General features: G+C 38.6%; 1 protein-coding gene across 1 annotated transcript in view; it reads right to left on the minus strand.

Annotated features, from left to right (window-relative positions):
• Nucleotides 1–3,024: 3,024 nt before the first annotated feature.
• Nucleotides 3,025–16,888, minus strand: part of LOC121387874 (chitin synthase chs-2-like) — a 30,871-nt gene continuing 17,007 nt past the window's right edge. The window contains exons 8-11 of the mRNA XM_041519106.1: nt 16,179–16,379; nt 15,062–15,456; nt 12,442–13,096; nt 3,025–5,342 (exon numbers count right to left, since the gene is read on the minus strand). Of these exons, the coding sequence (XP_041375040.1) occupies nt 4,039–5,342; nt 12,442–13,096; nt 15,062–15,456; nt 16,179–16,379 (2,555 nt within the window). The 3' untranslated portion in view covers nt 3,025–4,038. The remainder of the gene's footprint in view (nt 5,343–12,441; nt 13,097–15,061; nt 15,457–16,178; nt 16,380–16,888) is intronic.

Genomic DNA, 16,888 nt, shown 5'->3' on the forward strand with positions numbered 1-16,888 from the left:
AAGCTCTTTTAACTCACCATATGCATGGGGCCTACAATCTACGCGGTCGATCCCGCTTACGTGCATGAAACAGTGGGCAGACCTGGCACTGGCTAGTATGTATTGATGTATGAATATCTATATATTGTATGTATGTCGAGGTTGACTATTACATACATAGATATTAACGCACTGGCGCAGGGGATAATTAAATCCTGTATGTATGTATGTATGTATGTATGTATGTATATATGCATGCATGCATGCATGCATGCATGCATGTATGTATGTATGTATGCATGCATGCATGCATGAATGCAGACACGCATGTAGGTATGTAAATATGTACACATGTATGTATGTATGTATGTATGTATGTATGTACATGTGGTGTATAATGTCCTGTCTGCAGGACAGTGCACCTAAAATATCCGTTTTTGCTATACCGTAGGACATTGTAGCACGGTTCCTTTCTCTAGCCGTATTTTAAAAAAAAACAAATTTGACAAAATAATGGTTGATTTCATAATGATTCTCTAACTAGTGCCTCGTCTGTATGAGGACAGCCACTCCCGAGTCACGAGGAAATCTCCTTTACGTGCGATTTCATCCGTCTTGCACAAAGAGAACTGCCACTCCCAGACTAGTTTACTAAATTAAAACTAGCACAGCACAAACCTCATTGGAATAAGCACAGCTGTTATGACATGTACCTGATATCAGGTGTCCCCCCCCCCCCCGAGAAAACCCCCCACATATATGTGTAATTATGTACGTATGTATATGTCTCTCTCTCTCTCTCTCTCTCTCTCTCTCTCTCTCTCTCTCTCTCTCTCTCTCTCTCTCTCTCTCTCTCTCTCTCTCTCTCTCTCTCTCTCTCTGTGTGTGTGTGTTTTATTTCACAATCTTTTTAGTTACAGCAACAATGCCATATACATTCCCATTATATACTCTGTCAAAAAAGAAACGCATAGGCGAAATATTCATTACCTCTTTAATACAAAGTGGCATAATTTCGTTATTGTTGATCGTATCACAGTCCAATTTGACATGAGTATGTGACAATGTTCGTGCTGTGGACTGACGGCAGTGGAGGCGTTTTCGTCACCAAACAGCGTCGCACGAGGGCGCTGAAATCAGTACCTTGTGTGGCCACCAGCAGCAGCAATCACTGCGCGACATCTCCTTGGCATTGACTGAATGAGTCTCTGAATCCGGGCACGTGGAATCCTAGCCCATTCTTCCTGCAGTGCATGTGACAGTTGTGGAAGCGTCTGAGGCTCTGGGTCACGCTGGCGTACACGTCTGTCCAGTTCGTCCCATAGATGTTCAATGGGGTTGAGATCTGGCGATCTTGATGGCCATGGCAGCACAATAATGTTCTCATTCTGTAGGAAATCCTTTGTTACACGTGTCGTATGCGGCCTGGCATTGTCCTGCTGAAAGAATTATCTCTGTCGATCCAAAATGGGAAGCATGTGACGGCGAAGAATGTCATCCCGGTAGCGTATAGCTGCCACGTTGCTTTGTACGAACACAAGTTCACTTCTGCCGGTGTATGAGATGGCTCCCCACATCATGACACTCTCTCCACCGAATCTGTCAACTTGGGCGACGCAGTTGTTGGCAAAACGTTCATTGTGGCGTCTGTAAACCCAAGTTCCACCCCTGTACTTTCGTGCACCAGCGAACACGTAAATGTCGATGTTGACGTCGCAGGACTGGGCCAACATACCGTCTCCTAGCCTGTAAACCAGCTTCTCGAAGTCGGTTCCGAATGGTTTGTGCAGAAACCCAGACGTGAAATGGTGCTCTGGTGGACGTTCATGTGGCGTGCGACTGCTGACTGCGATTCACCTAACTGGAGGCGGCCTATTGCAATGTTTCGATTCGGCAGGCTTAGTCTTGGCATCTTGTAACTTGTCTACGTCCAAATGAAAATGAGGCATCATTGCGAGCATTGCAACTTTAAATACCCATCACTACCCCAATCTTTTCCCCGAGTTTCACGTGCATTCGCCAAAATCTAACCATTTCACGCCTATTTCCTGCAATTGTCGCACAACGTGCCACAGCGTGTGTTAAATTTGTTTTAGGATCCATATGGGCATGCTGTCCCATTCCAGGAACATTTGCAAACATAGTCATTCAGCAACATTGTACAAAAACACACACCGATATTTGGTAAAATCCAACACTTTTCTTCTTTCCCTATCACCTATGCGTTTCTTTTTTGACAGCCAAGGGCAGTTGATGGGGATCAAACTTATTTTGGAAAGATAAACTAAATAACTGGAGTTTACTGCAACGTAAACAAAAAAAATTTCAATACAGAAGACATTCTATATTCAAACATTTGGTATAATAACAATATTGTTATAGATAAAAAGCCTTCAGTATATAGAAATTACATCGAAAAAGGGATTTTATCTATACAAGACTTACTTAATAACCAAGGGCAGTTTATAAATTATGACACATTCAGCTTAAAGTATAACATAAAATCAAATTTTCTAGAAGTTGCTTCTTTATTAAAGGCTATACAAGTTCTTATACGTAAGAAAACTACTTTTAACATCCAAACAGTTGGTGTTCCAAAGCATCCCATTTTACCAGTTAAAATAAAACCCTTTTTGAAAAATAAATCTGGAAGTAAAGAAATCTATAAACTACTCAACGACACGAATATACTTCCTACTTCACAGATTAAATACTCTGCTGAAGGGTGTGTTTTTTCCCCTTTAGAGTGGGCGAAGTATTATAGCCTGCCATTTAAGATTTTTAAAGACCCAACACTGTTATGGTTCCAATATCAAATCCTACATAGAATTACAGCAACGAATACTTTCTTATATAAAATAAAATATGTTGATTCAAATCTCTGTAATTTCTGTCATGCCAGCCAGAAACATCGGATCACTTGTTTTACGTTTGCCGCAAATTCGTCGAACTCTGGAATCTTATAGAATAATGGTTGCAACAAACAGGTGAAGACTTCTAGTTTGACAAAACTATGATTTTATTAGGTGATATAAATAAGGAAAACAATTTCATAAATTGGTTAATTATAAATGTAAACTATTATATATACAAAACGAATTTACAGAACAACACACTCAGTAAACTGGATTCAAACATTATATCAAAGATAAGCTATTATTAGAAAAACATATGTATTACAAGAATTGTTTACATAAAGAATTCGACGAAAACTGGGAATGTTGGTTAAGATTTTTGGAAAATATTTAAACGACCAGGGCCCGTATTTTCGGAGCAATCTTAGCCTACGAAATCGTAAAATCATCGTAAGCTATGACGTCACTATGGCGTGTGCTGTAGTGACGTCATACCCTACGATTTGTTTATGATTTCGTAGGGCTAAGATGGCTTCGAAAATATGGGCCCAGTCTTTTCTTATACAAAAAAGACTATGGTTGTCTGTTTTACAACGTTGCTGGTTTGGAGGAAATACTTATTTCAGGTTTCTTCCATCCCTTTCTCTCCTTGCTCCATGGCATATTATGTGTATAATTGGTATGTACGGTAAGATTCGAGGCCCCAACCCTGACATTATCTATTGTTTTTCTGGGGCAATAAACATTAAAAAAACCCCAAAAAAACTATTGGCCTAAAGTTTATATAATGATTCGTCTAAAACTGATAAATATTCCATTTTAATATATTTATTCCATAATAAACTTTTGCACAATCATTTTGTTATTCCAAATTAATCAACATCTCATCATACACCTAGATGAGTCCAACATTCGCATCGATTTATTTTTGTTGCAGTTGCATAAATCATGGTAATTTCTCACTCATGTTTCAAAGTCAGCCACATTAGTCAATGTTCTTTCTGTAGAATATTCATGTATGCGCGTATGTGTGTGTGTGTGTGTGTGTGTGTGTGTGTGTGTGTGTGTGTGTGTGTGCATGCGTGCACATGTGGGTATGTGTTTGTGTTTGTGTTTATGGGAATCATTCACATTGGCTACCAATTCATTGAAAGCCAATATATCCTCGAGAACATTCACTCTACTGATTAGATTCACATTGTAGTTACCATTCTTTCAATGCTTCTTCATCTGATATCTCTTCCGTCGAACTAGCAGCCTGATTATCTTCCTTCTGCTTCACCATCGTCTCAAATTTGGAAATTGGGATGTTAGGTCTGGCTTCTAGCAGTCTGCCCCAAGCTGATGGTGTTGAAGGCTTCTTGGGTTGCACTCTTTCATTGAAAGGATCAGACGAGCTAGACCGTGTATCCTTGGCATTCCTACGATCTGGAATTGGCGTGTTCTGCTGGGACATACCTGGTCGTACTCCCAATTTGGTACGTCCTTGTTTGATCATGGCAGCTCTCACAACGTCTTGGAACGAATTCAGCTGATTCGTGGATTTCAGTTGTCCCTTGATGCCAAGTTTCTTAACGGCCTCATTCCATTTGTGTGCATGTTTGACTACGCTCTGCTTATATTCTTTGTCCGCCTGGGACATCTTGACAATCGTATGCACAGATCTCTTCTCAAATCTCCTGAATTTCCTCTGTGCATTAAGGTGGATCGCCTCCTTGTCGTTCTCTTCCGCATCATCGTCTTTAATTTCTGACACCAGTCGGTTAAAATTTTTCATAAAAGCACGGTTTAACGTTCGGTGAGGCTGTAATCCCTTACGTCTACCTCTAAAGTTTGCCCACAGTTCGTTTCCTTGTGTGGATTTAAGTCCACCTTCATCATCGACGTCAGAATAATCAGGTTCAATGTTGTAGTCAGAAGCAATGGACATTTCGTCATCATCTCGGATGGCCTGCATATCATGGACAAGCTGAATGGTTTCGTCAACACTTGGCTTCTGTTCTTTGCTACCACCGATGACCTCCCGCTTCAGCTTCAGTTCGGTACTTGCTGCAATGTGCAGAAACGTGGAATATCTGTGGAAAAGCATTGCCACGAACTGTAGTACAATTGGTATACCAAACACAAGTGTAAACGCTAAGACAATTGGTTGAACCTTTTCACCTTTTAGTCCCTCAATGTTACATGGCATCCTAAAAGATATATTACCGGTTTGTTCCGAAATGGTCTCTAATGCAAACAACAAAATGATGAACAGTGCGTTGATTATCACAAATACCAGACAAACAGTGTTTCTGAGTTCAGTCAGCTTTTTGTTTGTTCTCTTCTCGTTTTCCTTATCGTCTTGAAGAGGAAAGAGGTATGTACTAATTAGATCCTCCCAAAATTCATTTTCCTCAGGATGGTTCACCTTAATGTTGCCTTTTGCAAGATCTTCATCAGTAATCCAGAATGGGTTTCGCAGTTCATCACGTGGAATTTGTTTTTCCTCTTTGTAAAGTGGATTCTCTATTTAAAAAGAAAGAGGAATATCACAACATTTTTTTTAAATAAAAAAGATAAAACCAGTTACATTTAATAAACCTTTAGAGCCAATAATCCTGAAAGATGAATAAACAACAAATATTAATATGATACAAACTGATCCCAAAGAATAATTTCAGGACATTTGTTTAAATGTATGTAAAAGAGAAGAAAAAGGCTTTATTTAATAACACATTCAATACTGCATCGTGTTATTATCGGCCATCACCTGAGTGTGTTTCGTCAGTATTCTATGTTTTATATATATATATATATATATATATATATATAGAGAGAGAGAGAGAGAGAGAGAGAGAGAGAGAGAGAGAGAGAGAGAGAGAGAGAGAGAGAGAGAGAGAGAGAGAGAGGGGGGGGGGTCGTCACGAGTATTTTTAATATGGAAAATATCAATCGAGTCTATTTAATCGGTATTTGTCAAGGCTCTGCCGAGACAAATACCAATTAACTAGACGAGGTTGATAATTTATTTTACACATTAAAAAACACGAGTAGCGAATTCTATTTATCATATAACACTTCTAAAATAACAATATGATTCAATTTTTTTTGTAAAACACAGTACTAAAATCACAGCCATCGATAATATGACGTCATCACGATTAGCACAAATTAGTTTGACGTCACGCATTTTAACTAAATGTTTGAAAACGTTATGCTCAGGTACACAGGTATTGTTCCTGTGTAAGCAAATGACTCATCTACAGCAACACATTACCTAGAGACCTTGCAAATTTGCATACAATTATTATCTGGGTTAATACACTAAAATTATGACATGGTTTTATGACATGGATATCAAGGGTAAGTTATAGGATATATTTATTTATTTATTTGTGTGTAAATTATTGTTGGAAATCAGTTGCAATTTCATCACTGATCATTGGTTTTAATCGGTTTGCACCAACCACTAACCTTTCGATTACACAATCGGTTAGAATATGAGAAGAATTTAAATAATAAAGACTATGAGCCTGTTATGTTCACTGAAATAAACCCTACAAATTGCTTATTTTACTTTTATATAATTTTATTTGTTTATGATGATATAAATACAAATACCAGCCACAAAATATGTACATTAATCCATTCATCTAAATTGGATGAATAATTATAGTCAACATTTTTTTATTATGTGGGCTTTTTTTTTTTTATCCATCATCACAAGTGTCAATGAAAGTTGTAGTCCCGTGACCTGATTAATATGCATCTACTTTGTAAATCTAGAAAAAATTCTCAAACTATGTGATCATATATCTATATACTGTAGATCCTGAAATTAACGCCTGTTAGGGCCCATTTTGTAATAAAACAATACCCATTTTGTAATAAGTACCCATTTTGTAATCAAATAAGGCCCATTTTGTAATAAAACTAGGTGCCCATTTTGTAATAAAAATAGATATCCATTATGTGTGGACGTACAGACAGACATGATATACCCCTTTTGATATAGCTCGAAATATTACGAATAGTTAACGAGTAATTATTACGATATACCTTCATCTACTTGCACATGCGTCTTACATTAAAATCACGAAAATACCAACTCGCAATAATTCGCAGTTACAAGGTTAAAAGAAAGTTGTGAGTATTTGTTTGTAGTTACGATTGTTGCAGCCGTATATGGACAGAGTTCAACATTTTTGTTCCAATTATTGCATTTGTAGGAAGGTAGAAGAAAGGGGTAAACGAATGAATGAGTCCAATTTGTATATCTCCACCAAATAGTTCGTTGGTTAAACCAAAATGTGCTGATTACATTTGTTTTATAGTTGTATTTCCACCAGGTCCTGGTTCCATCCTTGCAGAGGATCGGATCCCCATGAAAATTAGATTTGTCTTGTACTTGCATGTACCGAACAATACTTGCGGTCCCGTTTTACTTACCAACGAGAAAGTAACCTAAATAATATGCTCCTGGAGTAGAGAAGAAGCCTGTCCCCCCCCCCCTCACCCCCACCCCACCCACACCCAGGTTCCCTGGTTTCTAACTGGCTGTTCAGAATCAACCCTTTACCATTGTTTTGAAGGAAACGTCGTAAACAAATTATGCTTTCTTTATCCTTTCAGTTAGGCTAATTATATCCAAACCTTTAAACGGACATTCCTGAGTTTGCTGCAATTTTTAAGATGTTATTGACTAACAGAGACTTTTTAACGATTGTAATTACATATCAAATATATTTTTCTGCATTAAATATTAGTGACTGTGTATTAAACGTGTTTCTGATCATTCTAATATTTGTACTACGTTAAATTTCATTTTATTTCCTAAAAACGTTTTTTTCGTACGTACGAAATTATTTTAAGACAAAATCCATTTTTGGCGTCTTACAAATATTAAGACGACCAGAAACACATTGAATATACGGACACTGATATTCTAAACAAGAAAATATATTTAATATGTAAGTTTAATCGTAGAAATATTTTATTAGTCGGAAACATCTTACAGTGCAGCAAACTCAGGAATGTCCCTGTAATATGCTAGAACAAATAATTTAGTAAGGTAACTGGGTTTTTGTTTGTTGTTTTGTTGTCATAAAGATCCCAACCTAACTCAGGCTGACAAGAGGTGAAAATATAACCTACAAGGGTATACCTTTAAAAATATATAACCTGGGTCTGGAGTGTGGATGTGGTGGCGGCAGTCAATTCCCTTTTATTTAATGCATTTTGGATTGGAATTTTATTTAGATTTTACATCCTGAAAATATTACAGAATTGGCGAAATACATCAAAGGAACAAGAATTTTATTTTTTATTTAACGACGCACTAAACTCGTTTGATTACTTTATATGTGGTTAGACACATGGTTACGGGCCACAAAGATAATGAGAGAAGAAACTCGCTTCTGCCACTTCATGGGCTAATCGTACCGAAAAAAGCAGCAAGGGATATTTTATATGCACTTTCCTATTTATAACATGCCACGGCCTTTGGTATACCAATCATGTGGCACTGGTTGGAACGGAACAAAACTAATGGTAGTCAGGTCCGCCGAGAAGGTTCGATCCTGCGAACTAAGGACATCAGGCGAGCTAAATATCACCCCAGTATATCAAAAGGGGTATTCCATGTCTGTCTATACGTCCACGCATAAAGGGTATCTATTATTTTTATTGTTCCCTAAATTAATGCGACGGTGGGCAGACTAAAATGCGACATAAAATTCATGCGAGTAGCCTCCCTATGAAACACTACTTTCCTAATAATAGAGGTATGTGTATTTTTCGGATGAATCCGAGTTACAGGTGTCTTCAATGAGATCAACTCACTAACATGTCAGTGTACACATCAATTAACCTGCTTAGTCCCTAGTGGTTTTGGTGACATCAACTCAAAGCTTATTTTTGCAGCAATGATTTACCTAACCTGTATGGTTACCTAAATTTGGCTAAACATTAGTAGGGGTGCAGAAATGGAAAATGTTTCACTAGCCCGCGGGACCAGAACCAATTGAAATTTACTAGCCCGCCAGAATTTCTACTAGTCCACCAGGCTATAGAAAAAAATATTATTGTATAACAATGAGGCTAAATCGGAACCACTACCAAAACGGAACCATTTTCGTTGACGAAAACGGAACAGATTTGGCTATAATAACACCTCAATATATTAGTGAAAACGGTACACTTTTCTAAAGCTTTAACGGCATTTTAATGTATTGGCAAAAACGGTCTTAGGTTGAAAATGTCTCGCCAGAACATCCATTATTAAATGTTAAATAATGTAAACAATGCATGTTTTCTGTAAACACCAGTGGACTGCATTTTGAAGATAACAAAACATATTTCTGTTGCAGTGGTAGTTTAGTTACGATTACCGGCATTTAACCAACTTCTAGCTAGCTGCTAATATATAGACATAAAAATAAATTATTAGTATGGCTATTCTTTTATTGAAGATATTATTGTTCACAACTTGTAACGATTTTGGTACTATTTCAGCCATAAATTTGTTTTATTGTTTGAATCCGTTGTAGTCATATTGACAGATTTTGGTGTGGTTTCGTCCAGTTTGGTTCTGTTTTTGCTTGGGTCTGTTTTACTACGGTTCCGTTTTCGCTATAACCCGTTTCCGGAATGTTGCGCTTGCAGTTCGGAACTCCGAAGTTGTCTAGTGTCAATGCGGTACCTGTATTGTTGTGTATTTCGTTATCATGAACCGTTGTTTGAATGGTTTGCAATTCTCGTATGGCTGATGAGAGTCGTGGATTCAGTGCAAACATTTACAAAAAAAAAAAAAAAAAAAAATAAATAATATATATATATATATATATATATATATATATATATATACTCTTCAAAAGAAGAAACGCAAAACCACATTGTCGTAACATTTGGAGAATTGATTTAATTATTGAATGGTGAGTCCGATAATTACCAAATGTTGCAGGATTGTTCACAATTCACTCTAGTCCATTGTGAGTAAGTGATAGGACACACCACCAAGGTCAAGGTCATCTGGAGTCAATACCGGGTGTGGCCTCCGCGTGTGTTGACAACTGCCTGGCACCGCCTGCCCATTGAAGCAACCAGAGTACGGATGACGTCCCGGGGGATGGTGGCCCACTCGGCCTGCAAGGCTGCTGCCAGCTCGGGCAGGGTCTGGGGCTGTGGTTGTCGCTGTCGGAGGCGTCGGTCCAACTCGTCCCATAGATGCTCAATTGGGTTCAAATCCGGTGATATCGATGGCCAAGGAAGGACATTAATGTTGTTGTTCTGTAGGAAAGCCGTTGTGAGACGTGCTGTGTGAGGCCTGGCGTTGTCATGTTGGAACACTGCGTTGGCGTTGGCCATAACTGGAACGATGTGTGGCCGGAGGATCTGGTCAATGTAGCCCTGTGCATTCAGGTTGCCCTGCACGTGGACCAGGTCAGTTCTGCCAGTGTGTGAGATGGCTGCCCACACCATGACACTACCCCCGCCGAATCTGTCCACTTCCTGCACGCAGTTTGCCGCATAACGTTCACCACGGCGCCTATACACGCGACATCTTCCATCATGACGTCGGTGCAGAAATTGGAACTCGTCACTGAGCCACACCTGTCTCCATCGCAGTTGAGGCCATTGTCGATGAATCTGGCACCACTGCAGTCGGAGTCGACGGTGTTGTGGTGTTAAGATGACACCTCGAACTGGACGTCTGGCACGAATTCCTACCTCACGTAGGCGGTTCCGTACGGTCTGGTCGGATATCCTGCGCAAACCTGGTATTGCTGCGGCTGTGGAGGTGGCAGTAGTCAATCGTTCCCGAAGGTGGCGTACCCGGATGTAGCGGTCCTGCCCGGGGGTAGTGACCCGTGGTCGACCGGATCTAGGGAGGTCACGTGTTGATCCATGTTGCTGGTAACGGTCCCACAGTCTGGAGATGGTGCTTGGGGACACATGGAATGCCCTGGCAACGGCCGTTCTGGATTCGCCTGCGTCTAGTCGGCCGATGGCATTGTTTCTCTGCGGTTCACTGAGACGTGGCATGTCCTGGATTGTCAACTGTCGGCCAGATACAGAGGCCAGACAAGCGAACACCCTGCACTTTTATACTGTCGGTGTTCATGTTGCACGTGCAGACAACGCACGTGCAGTGGTGACATGGTTTGCACGTGGCTGCGTTTTTGCGAATATTCACATTTTGGAACTTTATTGTACAGTAGCTGCGTTTTATCGAATGTAACCGTGGGAATGTGTTTGGGACATGCAATGACCTTATATTCACAAAGCATGAACCGGTAGGAAACAAAATCGGAGTTATAACCCATTTGTACCCTGTTGCGTTTCTTTTTTTGAAGAGTATATATATATATATATTTTAAAATTAGTCAGAAAAAGACAGATCGACCGTCGGACTGGTAGTTGCATTTTTCAACTCTTCCGTCAGACTTTTTACTCGCATTTCTGCACCCCTGCATTACCATACATTTACCATTACAACTATTTCTTCCTAAGATATACCGACAAAGTTGCAGTGAACTTAGGATTAGCGTGCTAAAATCAATTTACGCGCGATGAATCGAGTCGGTTTTTGCCGTACTATTAGACAATTAGTCTTGTCTTGCCTACGATGAATTGTTCCAGTTATTTTATAAATGTATTACAATTTTAACCTTTGTTTGTTTTAATAGCGTGTGACACATAGCTTGCTGGACAGAACATAGAAATAAATGTATTATATTATTAGTGTGAATAACATGAATTCGCATTTTTGGCATTAATATTATGATCGCATTTATTTCAGGATCTACAGTATATTATATACGAGATAATTAAAATTATATTATATACGAGATCATTAAAATTAAACATACATATTCTGCGGATAAAAATAAATCCAACACAAAACAATTCACTATGTAAATGGGAATATTGCAATTTCAAACTCATCAAATCAAGTTTTGTTTGGTGACAGGAATTTTTTTTTCATAATAAATATTATTGCGAACATTTCACGTGTGTGTGTGTGATCACGACAGTGTTCATCAAGTAGTGTGGGGAGGTCTTCGATGCTGTCTTGTTATTTTTCAGTACTACAAGGACAATGGCTTTTCAATGCCATGTTTCAAACACCTTGGGTTGGCTAAACATTAGTAGTGCCACGTTTTGACACAATACAATATTGCCATTTGCTTGTGGTTTATTTATTTTTTTAGTTTCTTTTTAGTTTTTGGAAACAAGAGCCAAAATTTCGAAGTGGATTAAATTATTAATACTTGGAAATACTACTTATAACAACGAATTAATAAAAAATATTTCAAAAAAGTGTTTTCTATTATTATTATTATTATTATCATAATTGTTATATTATTATTATTATTATTATTATTTATTAAACTAGCTTTTTTTTATTATTACACTATATATTTTTATTTACAATATACCGGTATATAAATTCAGCTTGGTCATATTTAATACATTTGTGTAAACGTGTAGTGATGTATTTTGTTGACAATTTCAATTTATAAACACAATGATGATGACCCAAAACTGAAATTACTGCACATCGAAGATGCTTTATATGTAATATATGTTTAAAAATATATAATGACTGTTATACAATTCACACCTCTTTTCACGACTCCTCCAAAGGAATTTTCATTCTGGGAGAAAGGTAGAACTTCCAGTGGGTTATTTGGTTCTGAGTCACATGGTAGGTCACTAACAGAATACAGACTGTTCACACCACATACTTGTTCCGTCATCCGATTTTCTAGAACAACAACACGCTCTAGTATGGTATTGAATTTCATGGTTTTCTCCTTGACCTCTTGGCTTGGACAGCAGATGCACCCGAAGAGGTTTCCAAACGAAAACACATACTCTGAATTGATATGTTCACTATTTGTGAAATTGGCCATCAGTTTATGAAGCATGTTCTTCTCAACGGAAACCGTTGTAGCTTGCTCCTCGTGATAGTCAGGGGGCGCTGCTGTCTTGAATTCCCGTGTTCCCCAAGAGACAATCTGTAAGTTGGTGACGGAGTAAATCATCAGCAGCATGGACATTGATGGGATGGACAGGAAATACAGAACGCCATGAAACAGGCAGCCGAATTCCTGAGGGTGAAGAATTGCCGAAATCACGAATATCCCAGCAAGAGTAATCACGAATACGGTCGTCACAGAGCAAAATCCGTTCTCTGCGATCTGCTTGATCAGTCCAACCAATACGACCAACATCACAAGTGCATATATAATGGACAGTAGAGCTGCATACCCAAGCTGAAAGAAAACATCTTTATTTGTAGCGATGATGATGACGAGGACAATGACAGTTATAATGACAATGACAATAATGTATATTTGAATTTTATATATATATATATATATATATATATATATATATATATATATATATATATATATATATAGTAGTCGTTTTCGAGTTGAAAGACGCTATTTTATAGAGTGCTCAACCGTGTGGGAGCCAGATATATCGTTAAACGTGTATGTTTATCTCTACATGACAGGCTTGTTTCGTGAGAGAGTTGAATTGCTCTCACTCATCAAATGTAGATTTAATTACACCGTCAACGGAAAGCTGATGACGTAATGGACTCTGTGACGTCGAGGTTACGTCACTATGCAGGTCTATAGGTGATGTGTGGTATTCGCACAGAAGGTATTTGCGTCTGTGTCGACATGCTGATACGAGTTCATTCTTGGAGTTTAGTGTGCTGCTTTCAGGTTTATACATTATGAACAATTTTTCCTTCAGGCAGAGGTTACATCTTTTGCTCGCTGGAGAGTATGATTTTGCTTTGGATAAAATTTTCCACTTAATGGTGTATGGGGTGAATCTAACCTTCAGTGTCCAAATGTACTGACTCAGCGCTGTTGCGTTCTTCTGTGTTGCGTTTTGAAAACTGCTCGTGTGCGCGGTATATCTCGTCTTAAATGTGTTCTCGGTCAAACCAACGTATGTTTCTTGCTTGTTGTCATCGAGTGTATCGGTAGCTTATATATATATATATATATATATATATATATATATATATATATATATATATATATGATGATAATGATGATGATGGTGATTATGTATGTAATTAATTTCAAGTTTATCCCCTTTAATATTAAATCACATTATTATGAGCCCAACTATCTTTCCCAACTATAGTGTGAGAGGAAACCTTATGATGGTACATATTTTGTATCCTATCAATACAATCTCCTAGCATGGAGTCGTGTCTTACGTTTCTATGGACACTTGATATGTTTAGATTTAATATTTACGTGTCTTTGGTTGTATGTGTGTACGTGTGTGTGTACATGTCTGTGAGAGTGTTTGTGGTATGGGTGTGTGAGTTTGTGATGTGGGTCTATGTGTGAGTTGTTATGTGGGTCTATGTGTGAGTTGTTATGTGGGTTGTTATGTGGGTCTATGTGTGAGTTGTTATGTGGGTCTATGTTTGTGGTGTGGGTATCAATGTGTGTTTGTGTTGTAGTCTCTGTATGTATGTTTGTAGTGTGGATATCTGTGTATGTCTGTTTATGTTGTTTTATCTATGTTAGTGGTGTGGGTCTGTGTGTGTATATGCATGTGTTGTGGTCTCTGTATGTATGTTTGTGGTGTGGATATCTGTGTATGTCTGTTTATGTTGTTTTATCTATGTTTGTGGTGTGGGTCTGTGTGTGTGTATGCATTTGTTGTGGTCTCTGTATGTATGTTTGTGATGTGGATATCTGTGTATGTCTGTGTATGTTGTGTTATCTATGTTTGTGGTGTGGGTCTGTGTGTGTATGCATGTGTTGTGGTCTCTATATGTATGTTTGTGGTGTGGATATCTGTGTATGTTTGTGTATGTTGTTTTACCTATGTTTGTGATGTGGGTCTGTGTGTGTATACATGTGTTGTGGTCTCTGTATGTATGTTTGTGGTGTGGATATCTGTGTATGTCTGTTTATGTTGTGTTATTTATGTTTGTGGTGTGGATATCAGTGTGTGTGTTGTGGTCTCTGTATGTATGTTTGTGATGTGGCTATCTGTGTATGTCTGTGTATGTTGTTTTATCTATGTTTGTGGTGTGTGCCTTTGTGTGCATGTTTTTGTATTGTGATGTTATATTTGTAAGCCACAGTTTACGCTGAGTGGCAAAACATTCTTGAGTTAGTTATGCACGGATTATATACAGTATCGATTAACAGTGGAACATGGCACATCCAACATTTAAAACAATTACTGACATGTACGTTGCTGGGTGCCTTGAAGCACAGCAGAACGAAGATGGCGACTGGTATGAGATTAACGACGAAGGCGACCGTGATGTCGAAATGGTAGACACTGTTAAAGGCGCCCACTATCAGCATGAAGATTGTTCCTGGCGTTACGACCGAGGAACAGAACAGGAAGAGCTGGTAGAACATGTACATGATGGAAATGTCCTCGTTTTTCTTGGTCGTCTGTCGCCAATCCTGGATCAGGTCGAGGATGTTGGCCATTGTTGACGGAGTCCATCGTCTGCGCTGGTTGAAGAACTCGAAGAATCCCTCGGGGGCGAACGTGAACGAGTCTGAGGCTGCGCAGTACTCCACTCGGTAGCCTTGTTGAAGCAGAAGAGTGCACAGCCACCTATCTTCACCTGTAATGGCAAATAAAAGGAATGTTGTTTTAGCAACATTCCAGGAACGATATCTGGAGGGGGCACAATCGCTAGTGGGGGACGGGGTGGGGGGGGGGGGGGTGGGGTCACAGCGTCTAGTAGGGGAGCAGGGTATATTTTTTATCTTTATAGAGTAGTACAGAAAACGAAACTTTTGTCCTCGAGTGGGGACTCCAGGCCTGCATTTCAACAATATAATGAATCAATGTCGGTATAGTGAGTAAATAGTTGTTAATGAGTGAGACGGCGTGTAGTCGCATATTTTCACTCCATGTATTGAAATTCAATTAGGATAACATCGGTCCTAGGATGGTAACCCAGTAACCACCTCTCTTAAACCCAATGACTCATCCATTGCAAGTATGAATGTTTAGTGAATTCACGTACTACGCTTGTTGGTAATGATGATGATTATACCTTTTCTAGGAATTCATCAAAGACATCAGCAAATTGATCAGACCAGCTGAGACACACGTTGTCGCCAAATAATATTTACTATTCGTTGCTGATTATGAAGTTTGTTTATTTTTGAGTTTATAATTATCTAACTATAGGCGCAACCTAGGGTATTTTCCATTTACAAGACACAAATTTGACCTTATTCGCCACTGTAGAGTATGTCGTTAATGGCTTTATTTAACTGATTTTTAATTTTTTTAATTAAAAAAAAAGTCATTTATGCACTGAAATCCGAAACCCACCTTGATCGTATTGAACATAGTGTCGCGCCTCTGATGGGGGTGTGGTGTATCTCTTCATGACATTATCGTCCATCAACGCGGAACCGCGGAACAAGCTGAAACACCCAGTGCTGCATAGCACACAACCCAAGGTGTTTTCTGTTGACTTCTGTAGCCAATGGCCGACGGCATATTCAAATTTCTGGTACCAGACCATCGGACCTGATAGCAAACGAAAATTGATCAATTAAAGAAAACGAAAGCTCATCAACAAAACAATTATTAAAATTGTCTGATTTATGGTGTTTTTTTTATGGAGATATTTAAAAACAAAACAAAAAACAAAGACTGATATTACTCACCCAATGCTTTGACAAATCGTTTGTCCGTTCCCGTGTATTTGTTCTATATTATCGTCTGTTATTGTTATGTACTATTATTGCTACTACTTAGTAAAAAAATACCACATAAGAAATCAGAAATTGACTCACTACAGAAAACAGTATACATGCATTCGTTGAGTGTAGGGTATTAGAAAACAGTATACATGCATTCGTTGAGTGTAGGCTATTAGTTACGTTTGCGTAGTTTGTTTATATTCCCAAGATGCGTCACTGTAATTAATATGAACGTCACCATCATCATCACCGTTGTCGTCGTCATTGTTGTTTTTGCTGTTGCTGTTGTTATTGTTGTTCTTTTCGTATTCTCCAGTGCATGCGCTTTATATA

Source organism: Gigantopelta aegis, chromosome 13 (assembly GCF_016097555.1).
Source record: "Gigantopelta aegis isolate Gae_Host chromosome 13, Gae_host_genome, whole genome shotgun sequence".
In the NCBI taxonomy this organism is placed as follows: domain Eukaryota; kingdom Metazoa; phylum Mollusca; class Gastropoda; order Neomphalida; family Peltospiridae; genus Gigantopelta; species Gigantopelta aegis.